At 44.6% G+C, this 22,348-nt stretch overlaps 1 protein-coding gene across 3 annotated transcripts in view; it reads left to right on the plus strand.

The window, feature by feature from the left end:
* The first annotated feature begins 3,036 nt into the window (after window positions 1-3,036).
* The window catches only part of TSPAN5 (tetraspanin 5), a 90,692-nt gene continuing 71,380 nt past the window's right edge, over window positions 3,037-22,348 (plus strand). For 2 of the 3 annotated variants that reach the window (XR_014160312.1, XM_081877324.1), the window contains exon 1: window positions 3,037-3,612. Coding sequence is in view for 2 of the 3 variants with exons in the window: in XM_081877324.1 (XP_081733450.1) it covers window positions 3,532-3,612 (81 nt within the window). In the remaining variant the exon portion in view is untranslated. The remainder of the gene's footprint in view (window positions 3,613-22,348) is intronic. The other variant, XM_081877323.1, reaches the window with a different exon arrangement.

A 22,348-nucleotide genomic window follows, 5' to 3' on the forward strand; every position in this document is an offset into this window, starting at 1 on the left:
TTTGTTTGTTAATGTCTTGTTTGTTGTGATAAAAATTTGTGGAAATTTCAATAAAATTTTATAAAAAAATAATAGATATTTGCCCATTCCCTCTCTTGATGAGAAAAGAGAAAACCCTTATGTTCAGGAGGGAGACGTTTTTGAAACCAAAGGATTAAGAATCATTCTTCGTGTACACCTTGCACATCTTGTGTGGTTTGAACCACAAAGAATGAAGCCAGTGGAATGTATTATAATCACTACGCTTACCAAACGTTACAATACACGGAGGGAGGGAATGCTTGCAAAAATGATGACTGACCATTCCAAGACGCTGCTTATTAGTCAATTAGCCACGCTCCACATGTCCTTCTTGGGATCATAGTCCAAGTTTGCCTCCAGGATTTTTGTGGGCCCCTGAGCACCATGGTTATCAATAGGCCCCTGGGCAAAGCACCTTTGGACTCCAAGGGAGATGATTCTGGCTCCCTGCTACTGTCTCATGAACCCAGAGGGAGAAGGCTCAACAATTATTTTTTAAAAAAATATGTATTTTATTAAGGTGATCTTCATGTAAAAGAAAGTGATACAGGAAAAAAGGGAAAGTGTTAGAGACAGAAAAACAACAAAGATACATATAAAAGCGAAAATATGCAAAAAGAGAAAGAGCAATATATGTTATTCCCATACATTATTGTATAAATTGGTATAGTGTTATTGTAACTGCTGCTTCTGCTCCTTGTTATTGCTGTGCCCAACCCCACGGAGAAAGGGGCCCATAGCAGCAGCACTGAGCCGCCTTTTCTGCTGACCGAGCCTTCTGTGCCTGTTGGAGCATGTGTGTGAGGCTAAACAAAATGGCGGCCTCCAACTGTAATTTCATTATTATCTACTGGCAGAAAGTCAAGCCTGTAACATCCTTGCACTGCTTCCTATGACAAAGTTGTGTATATCGAGCAACAACATACAGGCTATTAGTAGATTATATAAATCACAAGTATTATTTAATAGTTCTTTCGAAATCCAGTTTTCTGCAAAACCTTTACTGAACCTACGTGAGCCTCGGCGTCCCTATGGCTTTCTGCCGCAGACCTGGCTCTTCAAGCCCTGTTATTTCCCTTTGGTACTGACCCCATTGAAAATTACATTCTAAGACCTCATAGCAGGCAGGAACTGTGTCACTTCTGCGTACGCTGTGCTGAATAAAATGCTAAATAGTACTGATAGTTCCAGCAGCGGATCAAAGAAAACAAAGCGGAGGCTTCTCGTTAGAACAGGTTGTTCCGGTGCAAACCAGCAATTTGCAAAATTGTGGTGTTTCCCCTTGTAAGCTTCAGAAAGTTTAGTATTCTGTCTGATGCAAAAGGTGAGACCGGCTGGATAGCGACAGGAAACTGTATGGGGGTCAGTAAATAAAGTGATCATGCCACTGATACGAATGAACGGATTTATTACAGTCACAGACCTTTGATACAGAAAATATTGCTGGGCCTGAATAAACAAGTACCATTGGTTGAGAAAAGCCACACGATAAGATTGCAGTTGGATAGTAGCTAGGAAAATTGCAAGTGAATAGTTCATGGACTGCAGCACACTTTTTATTAAATGTCACAAGGCAATTGCTAAATGTAGATGCCATGAAACTCTTTTATCCAGATCATGTTACAATTCTTGGGAAAATTTGCTAGAGAGTAATTGAGGAGGAATTACTTCTAAGAAAGCATATTTAAGACTGCAGGTCTTGAAAACAGTCAGTCCAGGATTATTTTACATGATAGGACTGCTGCATGAAGGGGAGGTATGCAAACATGGCAGGTGTTTCGCCAAGTGAGCAATTCATGTGATTTATTATATGGGTCACTGGGCACCTTTCCTTTTGGATAGGAAGGGTAAGGACCATGGTTTAGGGGCAGAGTATCTGCCTTGCTTGCAGAAGTTCCCAGGTTCAATTCCTGGAGAGCCACAGCCTGTTAGTGTAGGCCAGTGTTTCCCAAACTTGGGCCTCCAGCTGTTTTTGGACTTCAACTCCCATCCCCCCTAGCTAGCAGGACCAGTGGTCAAGGATGATTGGAACTGTAGTCCAAAACCAGCTGGAGACCCAATTTTGGGAAACACTAGACTACCGCGGTAGACCAATGGTCTGTCTCAGTATCATACAGTTTATTAGGATCCTATGATAATTACTGTGGGGAGCTGGAAAGCGTTGAATCCAAGAGGAGAATTGCTGCTTACCAAAGACATTTATTTGAAGGGTGTGCGATATTCCCATAACAAAAACGTATGTAATCATTTCATGTCTTTGTTTTAATTTTTATTATGTATTATGCATTCTGTGTACTGTATATTGTAATTTTATGTTGTGATACAGGTATAGATAGGGTGGTATACAAATTTAATAAATAAATAAATAAATGAAACAAATCATTTCTAAATTTGCCCCCGCTTGGAATCTCCCTTTGGACGGTTGCCAAATGACGTGGAACTGTTACGGATGGTGATTAGGAACGCTTTTGCTGGATATTTTACCAGAACCGATCTTGTTAGTGGAAGCCTTTTTTTTGCGTGGGGCGGGAGTCGCTGCGACGCCGGAAGCGGCCCACGTTGGAACCCCGAACCAACCCGCACCTGTGCATTTGATGCAAACCCGCACGCCTCTTTTTCTTGGCGCTGCGTTGGTTGGTGCCCACCCCGCGGTGGGCGCGAGGTTGCGGCGGCGAAGGTTTGCGGAGGCTGCTCATTAAAGCGCGCCTCTTTAAAAGAGAGCAAGAGCGAGCCGGGCCGGGCCTCCGCCTCCTCCTCCTCTCCGCACCCCAATCCTGACGCCCCGGGGCACACAGGCAGAGAGTGGCTTTGCTGCTGCGAAGCGCTCCTCGGCAAGCGGCCCGCTGTCTCCCGTGAGGAGCGCGCGCGCCTCTCTCTCCGTCTCGGCCTGCGAGCGCGCGGCGCCTCCCTTCTTTGCGGAGGGGGCGGCCCTCGCGGCGGGAGGAGGCTGCGCGCTGCTGCCGGAGCGAGGCGGGGGTGGGCCGAGGGAGGAGGAGGAGGAGGAGGAGGAGGAGCGGCAGCGGGGCAGCGAGCGAGCGAGGCGAGCTGATCGCGCGGCTCCTGCAGCGACCTGCCTGCGCCGGCGGCGGCGGTTGCAGCGGCAGCAGCGGCATCCCCCTCCGGGCAGCGCCGGCAACGTCTGCTCGGCCTCCCGCTCCTCGATGTGCCTAAGCAGGAGGTGGCGGAGGAGGCAGCAGCAGCAGCAGCGGCGGCGGCGGCGGCGGGGCTTGCACTCGCCCCACGGGGACTCGCCGCTTGCGCGCTCCGGGCAACCCTGAGCCCAAGCCTGCTGCCTCTCTCTCGCCTGCTGCCCCTCCGGCTCCTGCATCTTTTATCTGCCGCGGCGGCGGCGGCGGCTCGCGCTTCCCTGCCCTCGCCCCCTTCTCCCCACCCCCTTTCCAATTTTCCTTCAACCCCCCCCCCCAATACCTTTTCTTCTCTCTCTCCCGCCCTCCTCTCTGTATCCCCAAACCGGGCTGCAAGCGCGAAGTGTCTTCATGAACCCCAAGGATGTCCGGGAAGCACTATAAGGGCCCTGAAGTCAGTTGTTGCATCAAATATTTCATATTCGGCTTCAATGTCATTTTCTGGGTAAGTGGAGTGGTTCGTTTTATGGGCCAAAGCTGTGTGGGGCTCGTGTGCATTTTCTAGCTGGGCGAGGATTTAGCCCCCCACCCCTTTCCAGAGAAATTGGAGGGGTGTGTGTGTGTGTGTGAGAGAGAGAGAGAGAGAGAGAGAGAGAGAGAGAAATAAGCCCAGCAGAAAATAAACACAAGGCACTTCAGCGTGAATGGGGTTTTTCATGAAGTAAATAACCTAGCAGGATACGTGGATACGTGTGTGTGTCTGTCTTCGTGTTGATGTTTTTTAGTGGGGTGATCTTTACAGGGAAACATTTTGGGTAGTATTTGACTTTTTCTGGCCATAGTCTTTCATGTTCCGTGGATAATAAAGGAACGGCTTGGTTTTTCCACCATCCCTACAGTAGATCCCCTTGCAAGGTGTGATTCTGTTTCTCCGCCACCCCCCTTTGCCCCTATTGTTGTGGTTTAAAAGGGACTGATGAGACTCCCATGGACTGGAGAAGGCATAATGCCGTGTTCCAAGTGTTCCTGGAAGGCTAAAGAGCTGTGTTTTTGGGAGAGAAGGGTTACACAACGACCGTAGGTAAGAAATGGGTCCGTTGTGGTGGGCTCCTGTTAATGCAGCAGAAACAAGAGAACTGTGTACAGTACTTTGCCGCTGCAGAATAGATCCCCTTTTTAATTAAAAGAAAAAAGAATATACATTGGGATTAGGATAAGCATTTGCTCTAAATTCTGCATGCATACAGATCACCTATTGAGTCACCCCCCCCCCAACCTTTTTAATTGTTTTGCTGCCCCTGCTTTGGTGGGATTGGAACTGTATGTTGGAATATTACATCACTATGCTCTTTCCACTGCTTCCTCCCAATTTGCTGTAGCTTTGAATGCTCTTCTCTTTTGAAAAAAGGCCATTTGCTGTCTCTGTGTATGTTTAAACACACACACACACACACACACACACACACACACACCACAATGCCATATGAGGTTTTACATTTTTTATTTATTGTTACATAATGTGAACCTTTGGGGATGTAGCAGGCTGTGTTCATATGGATATTTCAGAAATGGGGATATTGACTGGGATAATGGATTCTGGAAACAATTGAATAAATAGCATTTGGTGTTCATTGCAGCGAAGTTGGGTCAATAGGAGAGCTCTCATGAACTAACCCTACTTGTGAGCAGGACATTGCATAAAGGAAATTGATTCCCTGTTAATGGAGAGGGTGTGTGCGCATACACACAACACAGAGCACAAGAGGAGCTCTGGATTTCAAGTTGAGAGACTGCAAAAGTAGGCTTGGCTGTAAGTCTGTGGCTAGTTTATATGGAAATACATTAAAAGAAATTCTGATCTGTTATTCCATATGGAAAGGAAGGAAGTGTCACCCATCCTCCTCCTGCTTTTCCTTGTTGCCAGGATAGAGCTTTGATTATTTCTGGCACTTGGGTTCAAAAGTTAATGGAGATGCGGCCAAAGGCCTGGAACAGAAACGAGGTGTTAAAGTTGCTGTTGAACCTGACAGTGGAGGAGGCTGCTTTGTACATATGGTGAATGGGCTCTGGTCCATGAACGTTTTCGCTGTGATAAATATGTGAACCTTCAGTATCACAAGACTCTTGGTTGTATCTTGCTGCTAAGAAAGGCCCGTGTAAGGACATAGTTGTAGTGTTGCATTCTTACTAGCAAACTAGAAAATCCAGACTTGGATAAAGTGCTATGCAGGGCTGTGCAGTTTCTGGTGTAGCAGAAGGACCTGGGTAGTTCTGTTATGATCATAGTGGGTTCATCAAATCGCTTGCAAATGCCTAAAGAGATCTTTTAGTTCCTGCCTAGAACAACAATAGCTATGCTACTGACATTAAATTAAAATACTGCTGCATTTTTGGCATTAGGAGTAAGAGGGAGGAAGATATCTGAAGATGTTCTGATGTTCTAGACTGAAAGCTGATTTTTAAAAGCAGGCTGATGCATATGACTCTCTCTACTCAAGGTTTCCTTTTCTGTTTTTTCACCTCTTGCTAGAGAAGGCAGGTAAAAATAAAACTAGTCTTCTGCAGCACCTTTTAGATAATCCCCCCCTCTTGTTCTGCCATGGTGTGCCAAAGCTCTATTGTTCCCTGCTTCTTCCTAATGTCATATTTGAATCCCATCTGTGCTGCTACAAATCTGGTGCAGTGTTTTTTTGCAGTGACTGTTCAGCTGTCCATAGTATTGGTTCTCGAAATGGGGAGGGGGAAGGGGTGGGCACTGTGATGAATTCAGATGTTCCCCAGCTGGCAAAGAAGGCACAGTAGAATGAATCATGCAGCCTTCTTGGAGAGAGCATATTACAGGTTCTAGACTGTATGCTTGTGAAAGTTAGGATCAGTACTGAAATGCACAATTTGGCATGCTGACAAAAAAAAAAAAAAAAAAAAAAGAAGTTCCTCTCTAATTCATTGTTATGACCCTGTACCATAACTTTGGTGGTTCCCTGGCACTAATCTTATAAATGCTTGTATTCCAAGGAGAGTTGTGCAAAAGATGCTTTGGAGAAGATGCTTCTGATGCTTGAATCGCCTGTCCAGTTATCACAGGTAGCAGAGTTGTTGAATTTCAACCTTTCTCCTATTAAGAGGTTGGAGATGTGTTAATGGGTGTTGGAATGACTTACTGTGACGCACTGAGTGGTTTTCTAAATGTAGCAGGAATGAATGGAGTGGTGGTGTAATTATTTGCAGACTTCTAACAGGAGTTTTGAAATCCTCATGAATCCAGTTTTCAGTACCATTAGCCTGACTTTAAATTGCTTCTCCATTTTAGCTATAGGCCTTGAGTACTAGGATGTTTTCAGACTAAATGCATTCTGTAGGGGGCTGGTTGTTGGCTAAAGAGACTTTCTATCTCCCAGACTCTTACACTTGACGAATATGTTGAATGAACATGGGATGAATGTGTCATACACCATACAGTAGTGAGTGCCTGATCTGCTATGAGGTTACTTTGAGCAGGTATCTTCAACCTTCTCAGACTCAGGACCCATTTTTAACCCAAATATGCACCTGGGGACCCATTTCTTAATCATTTACCATATATTTGCATGGTGGTATTGCTCCTGTTGTGACCCACCTTGGATCAGGCTGTGATCCATTAGTGGGTCCCAACCCACCAGGTTAAAGATTAGTGACTTAAAGGCCAGAGTGTCACTTTGGTTTAGCTGCCATCATGACGTCACAGAAGCAGGACAGTTTCAGGCTAGGTAGGTTTATTTTAGAACTGAAATTGCTGAACACCTTTAGTAAGCATTGCCTACACACTGTGGTCTTCTTAATTGCACCGTGTTTCTGGAAATTGGCTGATTAGTTTGGGTGTCTTTTGATGAAGAGCCAATTGGCTACCAGGCGGATCTTGTTGCTTAGTTTGGGGAGGTGGCCGCGGGAGAGGATGAAGATAAGGTAGAAAAAATGTTTGAAGTGTAAAGTAACTTCCAAAATGCTAGGCTTACCTCTGCTTCCAATTCATGTTCAATGAATGTTCACTGTGAACATTTTAATAGAATGACCAGATCTTAGGCTGAAGACTGCTTCATACTTTACATTAAAGCTTGTTTTATGAGTATTTTCTTGTTCAACACTAGCATGTGAATGAGCTGGTCACTGATGGATCCAGTTACAGATACACCCCTTGCTTTTTCCTGTTAGACCTATTGCAGTCGTTAAGAGTCGTCAACAGGCTCATCGCAGCTATCTGCCAATCACCCATTCCCACCACCCTTCTAAGTAATACCCCTCCCCACCTTCTCACTATATAGAAAGGTCCGGTGACTTCTGTTTCAGTGTATCTGAAGAAGTGTGCATGCACACGAAAGCTCATACCTAGAACTAACTCAGTTGGTCTTTAAGGTGCTACTGGAAAGAAAAAATTTTTTATTTGGTTTTGACTCATGGATGCAACTCGCTGAGGTGTGAGTTGGCTCCTTGAATATTGCATTGTGACCACGAAAATGGCATGGCATATCCTTACATGCATGCATATCCTTGTATCCGTAGCAGCATGAGCCAAATTTGAACAAGTACATAATTTAACTCAAAACTATGTTTTTGTGGCATGTACATTTTAGTTTAAAGCCAGGGTGAGCAAGTTCTCCTGAAGTTTTTGGAGATCTGATTCATGGACCACATTAATCTGTTGATATGATTATTCTCTGTTGTGTATTGGTGAACTTGGAGTTGTGCACTTCCTGGACCTTGGTTCAGAAATGACTGTCTGGCAAGCTGGTCCTGAACAGGCCATGCCACTACTTTTGCATAGAGGAGCAATAATTGGCTTCACACAGGGCACAGCTCTACTTGGGAGACATCAGAAGTGAACAAAGATTAACATGTAACTGTAAACCCGCTGCCTTGTACAGTTCCCAGTGTCATTTAAAAACCAGATTCCTGCACACTCAGAAATGTGTGGGTAATTCAGCTGTGGGTGAAAATTACAGGGAGAGACTTAAAGGTGATGTTAGTGGTATGTGTGAAAACTGAGCCTGCATTGTTTAGATGATTGCATTTATAATGTATACAGTAGTTTTGATTTAAAAGAGATTATGTGGGATGGGTCTAGGCTTGTGTTCAGCAAAGGTCTGCTTGTGCTGGAGGAAAGGGCGAAAGATGTTTTTTTTTTTTTACTGATAGCTTTTTTACTTCTTCTTTGCCTCTTAATGTAGAGAGGGCCTTCTTGGTAGCTGCTCTTAGATTGTGGAACTCCCTTACACAAAAGGCGTGGCCGTCCCCCTCTCTGCTTTCAAATCACCAACAGGCAAATGATTTTTTTGTTTAAACAGGTATTTGGCCACTAGCTGGCTGTTGCAGCAAGGTCTTTTGAGCATGGGTGTTGCCCTTTTGTGTGCTTAAGTGTTTCAGTGCTGTTTTAATAGGCTTCCTTAGTTCATTGTTTTGTCAAAGCTATATTTATTGTGTGTTTTTAGTTTAAACTGTTTGAATTTATGATGTGCGTCGCCTTCGGCCAGGCACTGGGAGAAAGGCATGGTGATAATAATATCTATGGTTTTTGTTTGTTACTATGTTTGTATTTTTATTTTGTAAACCACCCTCTGATCTCTGGAGGAGATTTAAAAATACATTTATTTATTTAGTTTTTACACTGCCTTTCTTCCATCATGGAACCCAAAACCCATGTGGTTTCCCAGAGGTCTCCAATCCAGACACTGACCAGACCTGGTGTTCTTTCAGACCATACCTTCTATAGACTGTTCTGGAGAACTGGGGGACCCTCGGGAAGGAAATGAGAGTGGGGAATCTCCCCTTCTTCCAGTGAACGTCTGTTGCAACTTGGTTCCTTCCATGTATGGAAGTAGCCCTTCCATGCACAGAGGGCCAAGTTTGTATCCAAATAATAGACTTTGGGGTGTCCTCTCAGACACCTTCCTCTTTTCATTTTGTAAGGTTCAGTGCCTCTTCTGTGAAAAAGCCTGGCTTTTTGTTTCTTCAGGAAGGTTCACAATGTGAGTTTATTTAGATCAGATGGTCCTGTGTGGATCACTATGTGAGAACTTGTGACGGAAGATTTTTTTTTTTTGCGTTGCTATATATGAAAATTACAGTTAATAACATTAAACTGTACAATTATTTGACTAAATTCTTTAAGTGGGCAACATCTCTGTGAAAACATCCTTTGCCTCTGACCTCACTGACAAAGACAAAGGTGGTGTGAATTGTGAAGTGCTAATACTGAGGTAAAAGATTTCACTTTATATCACATGGTGCCTTTAAGAGCTATGTCCCTCAAACACTTAAAACAAGAACTTAAAATCAGGGTACAGTAATTTTGTATTTGGGAACCTTTGGCCCCCAAGGAGTTCAGAACTACAACTCCCACAATCCCTGGCGGTTGGCCATGCTTGCTGGGGCTGATAGTTGAGGAGCACCTGCAGGGCCACACCTGGTTGAGATGTTTTAATTTAGCATTTTGTCTTAGACAAACCAGCCTGCTAATCCGTCCTGCTTCGTGTGTTCCAAAATGTTCTTGTTTTGTAGCTGACTTGTGCTGTACTCCCACAAGTTTATCTTGGCTATTGTGCCATCTAGAATTTTATCTCACAAACCAGGAACCTGTCTGGTCTCAGGATCTGGTCCAATGTATTCTAGGAAGAAGATTCAGTAGTACATGAGTTCATAACATTTGCTGTGGGGTGTTTTTTTTTTGGCAGAGCATGTGCTGGGCTTATTTTTGTGGTATTAGCCATATGGGAGGTTTTAAATTGTCTCCTGACTTGGAGATTGGCAGAAAGCAAGCTAAATCTGGTTATATAAGTGTTCTCTGGGGAAAAGCAGAGTGAAAGGCATGCTGTCCTCTGTTGGGCAACAGCTAACTTGACTGCAAATCATTAATAGCATCTTTTGAAAGGGGCGAATACTTTTCCATGGCAATGAGTTGCAGAGGTTTTGGGAAATAAAAATGGCCACTCTTCTAAATTACCCTAGGATTTATTTCATCTTCCCTTGGTGCGAGAACTTAGTTATTTCTTTATATATTTTGGAATTATAGCTCTATGCCTTGTGGAAGGCCCAAACTCCATCAACTTTTTACTGACCTAAAGGGCAAATTGGCTGTGGCAGCTGTGCCACGCTGATAACCATGCTAACTTTCAGCCCTTTGGTTTCGACATCAAGTGGCAACTGATATATTTATCTCTAGGTAGTACTAGTGATGTATGGAAGTGAGAGCTGGACCATAAAGAAGGCTGATCGCCGAAGAATTGATGCTTTTGAATTATGGTGCTGGAGGAGACTCTTGAGAGTCCCATGGACTGCAAGAAGAACAAACCGATCCATTCTTAAGGAAATCAGCCCTGAGTGCTCACTGGAAGGACAGATCGTGAAGCTGAGGCTCCAATACTTTGGCCACCTCATGAGAAGAGAAGACTCCCTGGAAAAGACCCTGATGTTGGGAAAGATGGAGGGCACAAGGAGAAGGGGGCGACAGAGGATGAGATGGTTGGATAGTGTCTTCGAAGCTACAAACATGAGTCTGACCAAACTGCGGGAGGCAGTGGAAGACAGAAGTGCCTGGCGTGCTCTGGTCCATGGGGTCACGAAGAGTCGGACACGACTAAACAACAACAGTAAAGTACAAGCTGGATTCAGATAGTGACTGGAGGCAATTCATTAGCGCTGAATGGGAATCTATGGTAACAGCAGCTTGCTTGGCAGCCACCCCAGTGTGATGCTTGTGTACCCTGGATTAAGAGCTGGGGAAGAGTCATACCTGGTATCCAGAGACTTTCATACGCATGCCCAAATGTGCCTGTCTGTTCCTTTTCCCATTGCAGATCCTTCTGCATAGGACGATACCACCTTGGAGAGGGTCTTGACATTCAGGAGCAAGTAATTCTTAAAGCAACATAGGAAGCTGTGGTCTGAAGGGGAGAGCCCATGGAAAATGTTGGGAACAGTCCCCCAGAAATTTATCTTGCCCAAGCCTCATTGTAACTCGCAGGGAGATGTGGATGCACAAGGTGTGTCTTTGCTGCGGGGTCACGTCCACACAATACCTTTGAAGCGCACCTCCCCCCCCCCCCCGTATTTGGTTAAGGTGCTGGGAGTGGTAGTTCAGCGAGGGACAAACTATGTTTCCCAGGATTCTTTTTGGGGAAGCAGTGTGCTTTAAATATCTGGTGAGGATGTGAGCTGGCTATTTGAGGTTCCTTGTGTGGCCCTTTGGGGTCGTTGCCTGAGGTTTTAGAGATGCTCCGTTTGGGAGAGTGTCTTCAGGAACTCTCGCCCAGTAATTTGTAGGGAAAATGCAGGAAAGCCGCAAGTGAATAGTCTCCGTGTGTAGTCATCTCATATAGAGATCTACATGCAGGGTTTGCTTGCTTTCCTACAAATAATTGATCTCCATACAGGAGAAAAACATCTGAAGCATCCTTAGGTCATACGTTCAGTACAGACATAGCATAAGTTCACTTCAAAACAGGTTTTTCAATTGGAACCAGATTTGAAAAGCTGTGCTACTCACAGGTGTAAATTCTGTTCTCTCATCCCCCCTCGTCTTTATGGCTTTCACATTGCATTAATTTATGTGGTGAAGATGGGAATCCTGGTTAATGTTAATTATAGTTTTTGAAGCCAGGGTTTGAAATGGGCTTGCAAATTCCAGTTATACTTAAGGATGGCTAATGGAATACAGCTTCTGAATATTGTTTGCAGGCTAGACCTTATTCTTGTCTAGGTAGCACAGTAGTCAAGGAAGGGTTTTTCAGCTGTAACCAGTGAAAGGATGTATAATCAAATTATGTAAAAGCCAATTATTTGCCACTTTAGGCCTGATCCTTCAAATAGATTTCTACTGTCCATTCTTAACACCTGTCTATATAATCCAGTTGTTTTGAAATGGGATTTCCCTGAAAGTTTGCATAAACATACATGAACCAAGATTTTACGTGCAGGTCCTTGATGAAAAAAGCTACCTAAATTGTAGCTAGGCACTGGGCCAATAAAGGTCTTTTTAGAAACCTGAAAAGAGCAGCTGGTGTGGAAATAAAAGTGATATTCGCTGCTCTTATTTGAATGCTTTGCACTCCCCTGGCTTTTCCTGCTTTCACAGTCTTGCTTTTAATTCCTCCCACCCCAGTCTAGCTTTGCTTTTGGTTTTCCAAGTAAAACATGTGCAGATTCTTTGAGTTGGGTGTGCCCGGACAAACGATTCGCTTCATTTATTAAATTTCTATCCTGCCCTTCATAGGATGGCAAACAACAAGGCAGCAGGTTTCTTTGTTTTTTATTTTTAAAAACCAAGTAAATGAGCGTCAAGAGCATTTAAAAACAGACTTGCAATTAATATTTTTATTTATTAAGATGTATATACCACTTGATTGTAAAAACAACAACCTCAGAGCTGTTTCAGTATTTTTCAGCCATCAAATGTGTGGTTTAAACAAGGATTTTTTTAAAAAAGTTTCTCCTGAACATTGACAATGAAGGAGGGAGATGCAATTTGCCAGAGCGGACATTCCACAGAAACAGAGCCACCACAAAGAAGGCACTACCAAGCATGATTACTGACTGGGCGGCACTAGCAAAAGGGCTTTAGAGTTTGGGCGGGGAACCTCAGACCCAGGGGCCAAAGACATCCTTTCCCGCCTTTCTGCCTGGCCCTTGGAACTGTCTCCAGGCTACACCCCTTGCTGGCCGTATTTCACACCCCAAGTACTTCTTCCTATCTAGAATGTGTTCCTTGCATTCTGACAAGGGCCCCTTGCTTGGCTGGATGGTGGGTAAAGAAAGGTGTGTCGGTGTGTGGAGAAACTAGCTTAGTGTACAAAGGTAAAATTGACACCAGCTACTTTGCCCCCCCCCTTTTGCCTCTGGCACTCGCCTGCCACGGATCTTCGACCTTCAGAGGACAACCCTACATCAGCCCTGTATTTCTCTTTGTTCCCTGCTCCACTTCTCCAGCTGCTACCTGCTGTCTTTCCTAAGCCGAAAGGAAAACTGAGCTAGACAACATAAGTGTTGTCATTTCTGCCTTGGAAGCTACAGGTTTCAGGGATCTTTTTGTTGTTGTTGTCAGTCTTGGCTTTAAGTAGCTGTTGTGGGCTTCTTGAATAGCTCAGTGGTATGAGCAGGTAAGCAAAGTTACCTGCTCCCAAGGTCCAGTTGCTGCTTTCCAGTAGAGTTGCACATTCTACTTTTACCTGACAGCCTCCTTGTGCAAGCAAGGATGGAGATATTAATCTCCCATGGAATCTCTACATCAGGAGTTGCAAATTATGGCTCACCAAGCCACATGTTGCCCAGACCATAGGTTTGGGTCATGCTTCCAAGAAAGCTTAGCATGTGAAATGACTTGAAACAAAGACTGTTGGCGCCCTTTTTATTTTTCAATGTAAAGCTTAAGAAAGAAGATCTGGCAGACTTCTTCCTCTCTTCCCCTCCAAATAATATTAGCTCTCAAGTAAGCGGTGTGCAGATCTGAAAGTGTGCTGCGTGCTTGGCTCCTGCGGCTTTTGCATGGCACAAAGGGAGTTTTCCAGCCTTCGCAACATTTGGGGCCTCATTTGTGCAGCCTCTATTTACAAGTAGCTCCCATTGACTTTAATGGGAGCTGGCTTGGTTGCGGCAGCTGCGTATTCAGAGCCTTTTGGTTTTCATCCAGTGTGGGGAAAAGATCTGAAAAGACTTCAAAAAGAGCCATGGCCATTATTTGCAATCTGCTTAAATAGCCGAAGAGCAAATATGCAGGAGGAAAGCAGGTTGGGTGTAGCTGGGATGCAACCTCTGATAACAGGTTTGTGGAGGGGAGCGTATTGTTTCTGTCTTTTGCAAACACACCAGATGTATTTGCTCACTTGTTAGAGAGGGTGATGATCGCTCATCTTCATGGCCTGATGCTTCTGATGTTGGGGGAAGCCTAAGAGACTAAAGTGGCAGTGGAGGAAAACAAATTAATCATGCACAATCCTATGGGTTGTGGGTAGGGGACCATTACCACCTCAGCTAGGAACTTACAGGTAGTCTTGATAAGACATCTTTAAGCCTCAGTTCTCTTTCCATAAAACAACAACTTGCTTTACAGGGTGGAAAGCAAGAAAGAACAAGGCCAGGATTGTGAAATGACTTGTATGCCAAGTAATCTATACATGATACTAATGGAATGCAGCAGTAAATAATGGCTCTTTTGTCTTGATGTGACTATCAGTTGAGGAGAATGTCAGCATTTTAATCGGCCCTTGCTAGCGTTCTAGTGCTTCTGTGTCCTGTCTCTGTCAGCCACTCATAGAAACCCAAGGCAGTAGCATAATGCCTTCTCTGACACTGGTCTTAAGTAATCGCTAGGAGGATTTTCTGGGACCAAATCTCTAGGAGATTTGTTGTATTCTCATTAGCAGTCCCCTTTCTGCAACCGGGTCTTGCGCTTTCATTTGATTTCTTCTAAATATTTATACTCGCACCTTTTGTAGGACTCTGTCCTCACATGGCTGTTTCCAGAAGTAAGGTAACGACAATTACAGTAAAAAGAAATTAAAGCTAAGCACCAGGTTATAAACAGAGCATAAGGCCAGAACAGATTAAACCAGAGATCTTTACATGGCTGTGGGTTTGGGGAGAGGAATGTCCACTTTTAACATGGGTCTTGGGGACTGACAGGCTATAAAGGTGGCTAGCAGCTCATCTGGCTGTGCAGTAGCTTTCTGGTTCAGCGATTGCATGGAACAGTGGTGGGGAACCTCCAGTCCATGGGCTAAATTTTATAGAATTGTAGAGTTGCAAGGGACCCCAAGGGTCATCTAGTCCAACCCCCTGCAATTCAAGAATCTCAGCTAGAGCATCCATGACAGGTGGCCTTCCAGCCTCTGCTTAAAAAACCTCCAAGGAAGGAGAAAAAACCTCCAAGGAAATTTGGTCCGTCTGACTGCCCATTTTGGCCCATGAGGCAGTTTTTGGCTGCTAACGCCCACCTGCCACTTGTCTCTGACATCCTATAACATCAGGTGTGTGGGACAGGTAAAGCTTTTGGATGAAAGGAACACAATCGGGAGCCTTAAAGCAGGGGATCCAGAACTCTGATCCGTGGATCACCAGTGGTGCATGGGAGAAAATGTTTGGGGTGCATGCCCAATTGTTCCTTTGCAGCCATGATTGTTTCAAAGTGCTGCTGAATGCACACCTTTCGGATGGGGTGAGAGCCACCTGATGCCAAACAGCAGGTGAGGGACAGGTGGGCAGTCCTGCTTACCCCTCACATGAGGCCTGCAGAGGGTTGGGTGCTTTTTGATCTGGCTTTCCAGATGAAGTGGTTCCTCACCCCGGCATAAAACTGTAAGGTATTGCCTGCAACCTCCGATTTTTGGTTGTAGCCTTGCTATGGGGTCAGTTTGGTTATGGGCAGTCTAGGCTGCCACACGTTCTAAGCATTTACAGGCTTTTATGAGAGGGCAAGTGTTCTGTGGTCTGGGCAGGTCCTAAATATGTTTAGTTTGCAATCCACATCCCGCTTGGACAGTCTAAGGTTACAGTCTATAAACCGGTATTGATAAACTGAACATAATGGGTAATTTATATAAATAGATGTGGCAGAAAAGGCTTTGAGTAAGCAGTGAGGTTTCATTTTCTCTGATCTGAGCTCCATTTAAGGTTTTTAAAAGTTCATTGCGCTATCTAGCAGAATCATAAGCTGTCAAAGTGGAAAGTGCTTTTCTGTATTTAGTAAAAACATATATATACTGCCAAGACTATTCTTATCAGCCCTTAATAGGCACAGGAGTTACAGAATCATGGGCACATATCTGAAGTCTGCCCTAAGACAGGCTCCTTGTATACCTTTTTCATGATGGTTCATTCCAATCCTAAACACATTGACCTTGGAACAAGCCCTCATTAACATAGTGAGATTTGCTTTTGCATAAACATGCATAGGATTGTGCCTGCATGTGGTGGTCTTTTTATTTAGAATTATTGACTCTTCTTTAAAGCATCTAAGATAATTCCTGGGGATATATTGTTGCCTGACCCCTAAGAGCAGGAGTGACATCGGGGGGGGGGGGCAAAGGTTTCCTACTGCTGCTTCAGAGGATGTGAGCAAGCAAACGGAAAACCAGCATGGTTTTGGCTTCTTTCTTCCCTAACGCCACCAGTTACTTAGTTGTGAAAGGTCACTGAAGTGCATGATATTTGAAAGCATATCTACATGATAGGAACATCTTATACCAAGTCGAACCATCTATCTCTGTATTGCTCTTGCACAGACTGGCAGTGGCCATCTGGGATTTGGGACGGGTCTTTCACATACTTCCCTAAAGATGCCAGGGATTGAACCGTTGGCCTTCTAAAAGGCAAGGCATGCACTAGGCCACCACACTTCTTACCAATAAGCTTATTGATTTTGAAATGCTGGTTTGCATTTGGCCAAGTCATTCATCCTGCATAAATTCTTACTTGCGACAGTAATAGACCTTTGATAAGAGCTTTTCAGTAACAAGGCAGGAGTCATACTAAACGTTGACCCAGTTCTCGTTTAAGCCGTGCTACCCATCTTGTGAGTGGTGGTCTCTTGTGCAGAGATGCTGCTTCTTCTGACAAGTATAGGGAGTACATTACCCAGTGTAAGACAATTTCACCATTTGCTGTTTGAAATCTCACACCAAAAGTGAATCTGCTGGTCCAGGAGTTGGGAGCATCAGGCAACTTGGGCCCCAAACCTCATCTTGGCCAAGGACTTGTTGGTTAATTTGCCTCCGTTTCCCCATCTGTAGCATGGGGATTAGTGAGTCAGCATCCAGGGATGTAAGGCTTGATGTACTGTGCAAATGCTATTCTCTTAGCTTTTCCAGAATCATCTGTTGGAACTAGACTGGTGAGACCTCCAGAAGTGAACTCCCTTTCTTCTCAACCAAGCGTGACCATCTTTCCATACTTGTGGGAAGCCGTTAAGCTCATATTTGTATGGAGCATGCAGCTTACAAATGACATACCTGTGGCTTTAGCTATGGTACCTTGCTACTAAGCTGGAATACCGTAGCTTTTGGTGGTTGCTTGAACTGGGTTTGTACAGTGATCGCTGAATAGATTTCCTTCGGATTCCACCCAAAGACCACAATGACACCACAAATTGAGAATGCTGCCAAACTCATTCTCCTGGCTGTGTGAACAAGGCGGGGCAGCAAAGGAAGGGTAGTACATGGGTGTGAGTCTTACTCAGGCTCTTTCCAGCTTGTGCATGTCAGATAAAACCATGGGCCACTGCTTTGTATGTGGGCTGTGGTGCAGTTTCATAACTGTGGTTCAGTTAAGTGCAGGAGGTCAATTTTAGGTTCCTATTCAGTGCAGTCTGCCTTTGCACTTGGTAGCTTGCTGCAGAAGGCTGTTTTCAACTCTGAACAAAAGCAAATGCACTCTGGAAAAAGAAGATGGAATAGATCTAAAGCACAGCACAAGGTCTCAACACAGATGATACGAACATCGGAGCACAGGAAGCTGCCTATACAGAGTCAGACCATCGGTCCATCAAGCTCAGTATTGTCTTCACTGATTGGTGACATCTCTCTAGGGCTTCAGGCAGGAGTCTCTCCCAGCCAGCCCTACCTGGGGAGATACTGGGGACTGAACCTGGGACCTTCATGCAGAACAGATGTTCTACCCCTGATCTACAGCTCTTCCCCAAAGTCTGTCGCTTGTAGCAGTAGGGTAAGAACAGCCAGCATGTTTTGCATTTGCACCTTTCCTTATATTGTAAGCTTGGGGTTCCTTTTCTTGGTGAATCTGCCATGGGCGCTGTCAGGCAAAGAATGTCCAAAGTGAGCAGTTAACTTCATTGTCAAAAGTACACTTACAAATTAGAAAATGGCATGTCCATTTGTCTTACACAGGGGTCAGCAAACTTTTTCACCAGGGGGCCGGTCCACTGTCCCTCAGACCTTGTGGGGGGCCGGACTATATTTTGAAAAAAATATATGAAAAACATGCTGATTCCTGGACCGTCCATGGGCCGGATTTAGAAGGCGATTGGGCCGGATCCGGCCCCCGGGCCTTAGTTTGCCTACCCATGGTCTTACATCTCTTGGCTACCCCTAGGTGCACATCTGATGAGGCAGTTGCCACAACAGAGGGGCTGTGCCCCTGACCTCAACGTATCCCCCCCCCCCGAAGCTGCATGCAAGCAGGCAAAGACTTCACCTGTGTGTAACCTTCTGCCCCTCCTTCAATCCTCTCCTGGTCTTGGGAGACAGTGGAGCCGGAGAGATTAGAGGCAGGAGGATGATGTGTGGAAACCCTTTACACCAGCTTAACCTTTTCTTCCTCTTGTACCTGTTCTTCTCTCTCCAGTCCTGCAGCTTCTCCTGCCTCTTGACTCTTGTCTCCCAACTGTTTCAGGCTCCCCCTGATCACGGATCCCTTCTTCCAAGTCGGTCTCCAACCCCCACCCCCAGCCGCCACTCCTCAGTGCACAGTCAGTCCCTGACACTATCCCACCCCCCAGAACAAAGACGGCAGTATCAGTACGCTATTCTTAACGAACCAGAAATACTTTTTCCCATTTCCCCATGTTTCCACCTTCTCTCCCCCCTCCTCTTGTAGCAGGGACTCTTCAAAGGCAGGTGGTCCCTTGAGAAGGCTGCGACACAGATGCCAGATCATACACGAGAGAGCCCTAGGGCAATGGCGCTCTCAGTGTACAGCCATTCGAACAGAATATTTATTTTCTTTGTCACAACCCACAAACGGTAAACTGAATCCATTCTGAAGGCAAACGGCAACGAAAATGCTCTTACCAGTATCTAATTTAGGTCACGGAAGCCCTTGTGTTCATATATATTTAAGGTCATGTTTTCTTTAAAAGGACACTGTGCACCGGATTCCAAGAGATATCATTCATAAATAACATTCCTTAAAATTTGCCTTCAGTGTTTCAATACATTAAGAACTTGTGCTGATAATGGCTGCACTGTACTTTTTGGGTAAGAAGCACGTTAATATTCTGTTTTCCACTGTTTGCGATTGTATCAAGTCTAACCCTCTCTGTCTTACTGTAAGTTGCCGACAGAGAGCTTCCCACAGCATTGTATTGCAACAGTTTGCAGAGGCAGCCATCTTGGGTCGCACGCAAAGTAGAGTCTTGTGGCAATTCAAACATGAGGGCTGTGTACACAATCCTGTCCACTCTGCATCCAATGCTCTCCCACCCTTGTTTTGGGAAGTGGTGCACACACCACATGGGTCACAGTCAATATCCTGTCATTGTGTTGTCCCCCAAACCAGCTTCTATCTGAACTGAGAAAAAGAACAACCTAGCTGCATTTAATCTGTTGCTATGGACCAGTTCAACACTGCAATCCTAAACCCATTTACCTGGGATTAAGTCCCATTGAATTCAATCAGACATATAGATAGTTAGGATTGTGCTGTAATGACACATTTGTTTTGTGTGCTTCAGCTCAATACATTTAAGTCTTTACGGCTCCACAATACAGTGGTACCTCAAGTTAAGTACTTAATTCGTTCCGGAGGTCCGTTCTTAACCTGAAACTCTACTTAACCTGAAGCACCACTTTAGCTATTGGGGCCTCCTGCTGCCACTGCGCCGCCGGAGCATGATTTCTGCTCTCATCCTGAAGCAAAGTTCTTAACCCGAGGTACTATTTCTGGGTTAGCGGAGTGTGTAACCTGAAGCGTAGGTAACCTGAAGCGTATGTAACCAGAGGTACCACTGTACTGCCCCCCACTGCCCTTCAGATTCTGATTTTATTTTTGTTTTTCTTCCAAGTGAGGCTCACTTTTTTTTTTTAAAAAAGGTCCTCCTCTCACTTACCATAGGATTTACTATCCCCACTTGTAGCTGGTACAAAACCTTGTTACTGAATTCAGCAAAACGGACTGCAAGCAACAAAGCGTCAAGGATAGCTAGATGTTGGGCTGGGTGGGAAACAATGTGGCTGGCTCTATGAAATAAGCTGAGCACAAATTGAAATCTAAACAAAACAAACGCTACTTGAAAAGTTGAAACCACTTGATGTTTTTGTCCCATTGTTTGAAACTCCAATGAACTCTGTGCTTTAAATAGGTGCCCATTATTTTCAGGTTGAAAGAGATTGCTAGTCTTGTTTTTCTAAATTCCATGGAGCTATACACACATTTTAAAAAGCAGCAAAGCGACTAAACAAACAAAACCCCAATAGAGAAGTAATGCCCTCCCCCGCCCTGGGTAGGGTTCAAAATGCTGTTTAACTGTTTGTATCCCCACTGCACTCCGTATCTTGTGTTTTGAATTTTAAAAAAGCAACCGCCCTTCTGAGTATTTCAGGTTGCTTCCATTTCTTTGGTCTTAATACAGAAGCGTAGCCCCTATTGCTCTGCTTCTTCTGCAATGGTTGGACTCTGTCTTGTCCGTGGTATGCATACCAGGGCCTGGCTATGGAAGGTCCAGATGTTTGGAAGATGAGGGTATAAAGCAAGGATATGCAGCCAGTTAGTGCAGTGCCACTGCCCGGTGCCTCTGCAGACTCTTTGTAGTATTCGCCATCTTCAAGGTGATCTTTCAAGCTAAAGGCAAAGAAGGAACTTTTTTCTTGCGTATAGAGGGCTAAGTGTTATGATAGGAAGGGCTGTGGTTTTCAGCAGAACCACTCAAGCAGCATCATCAAAATTGACGGAGTTGCGTAAGCTCTCAAAACCAGTATGCTGTAGATCTGAGGTGGTGAGTTGACAGCCCGTTGCCTGAATCTGGTCTGTGAGTAACTTTATCTGGCATCCCAAAGCCTTGCTGACTCTTAATCGGATGTGGCAAAACCAGTAGAACTGAATTGGCTTAAAACCCAAGCACACTTGCTTTTTTGTTTAACGAGATGGCAAGGTGGGTTGTAGATATATTGAGAGGTGGTCCCCCCCCCCAGGTTGTTTAGCCTAGTGAAGGCACGACCAAACTTGGCCCTCCAGATGTTTTGGGACTACAACTCCCATCATCCCTAGATAACAGGACCAGTGGTCAGGGATGATGGGAATTGTAGTCCCTAAACATCTGTAGGGCCAAGTTTGGTCGTGCCTGGCCTAGTGAATGCTTTCCTTGCAATATTTGAAGAACGGATGCATAGCACATGCCAAAATAGTTGCATGTGATTGCTGCATGCTCCTGAGCTTACACCTTTCCTCACAGATTCAATGAAACATAGGTGTGCTATTGCCATGTTGCTGCCTGCCTGAAGATTGCCCATGCTTTTGATGTGGGAGCTCTGAAGATGACAAGGAGTTTCTCTCAGAACAAGGGTGCTTTCAGACATGGGGAATATTGCATTATTTTCCTTGATTATAACACTAGCGCTTCTGCCCCTTTTTCTAATGTTACTTTCACACTGCAGTACCCGTTGTGTGGCTTTTTGACCAATATACTGGCATATCATGCTAAATTTCATTCACTACAATGGGCATGGTGTGACACAACAAGAAACAACATTGGACAATGTCACTACTGCCCTTTGCTCTCCACACATGTCTGCTTCTGTTCCCTCCACCCCATGATCCACCCATGAAAATGGCAGGAAACAACTGAATGCTAGTATAGGTCCCCAAATTTGTCATCTTTCTTCCACAATTTTCTGGGTTAATGGGGCTAGAATTTTTTTCCCCCTGAAAGCAGGAAACCTGGAAATGAGCACTAAATTAGATTTTTGGATGTGGCTTTTATGTTGTATGAAAGTTCAAATATAATGCAGAAATTAAAAGAAAAATGTTGGGGAAATGTTGGAATAAACTGTTGTGGGAAAGCAACCTAATGAAGTGCATGGGACATTCAGCAGAATGCTCTAATCTTTCTGAAACTTTCTGATCTTTCTGAAACTTTGATCTGGTTTAAAACCTTGTGTCAAATAATTTCATCCTAGCTTATTAGGGTATTACAGGGATTTTGGAAACTTTTACTCAGCAAGTATAAAATTTTACTCTGAGTGTAAGAAGGTGGCATGAATGTCCCGAATAGTACCCATCTGTCCTATGCCTCCTGTGCAAGAGATGCATTCGAAACAGTGGACCAATAAATGAGAAGGAGCTGCCTTGACAAGGCTGCAGAGCAGATGCCAGATCAGACCTCAGATAGCCCAAGGGCACTGTTGAATAGCAAATCTAGTAGAATGTATTTCTTTCTTTCCCGGCGCTAGCAGAAAGCTGGAGCCCTTGACTTTATTCCAAATGGCAGCAAAAATGCTGTCACTGGAACTTAACGTATTTGCTCCTAGGTCTTGTTAAAATGTAATGTA

This window comes from Podarcis erhardii (genome assembly GCF_964252035.2).
Source record: "Podarcis erhardii genome assembly, chromosome: 9".
Taxonomy (NCBI): domain Eukaryota; kingdom Metazoa; phylum Chordata; class Lepidosauria; order Squamata; family Lacertidae; genus Podarcis; species Podarcis erhardii.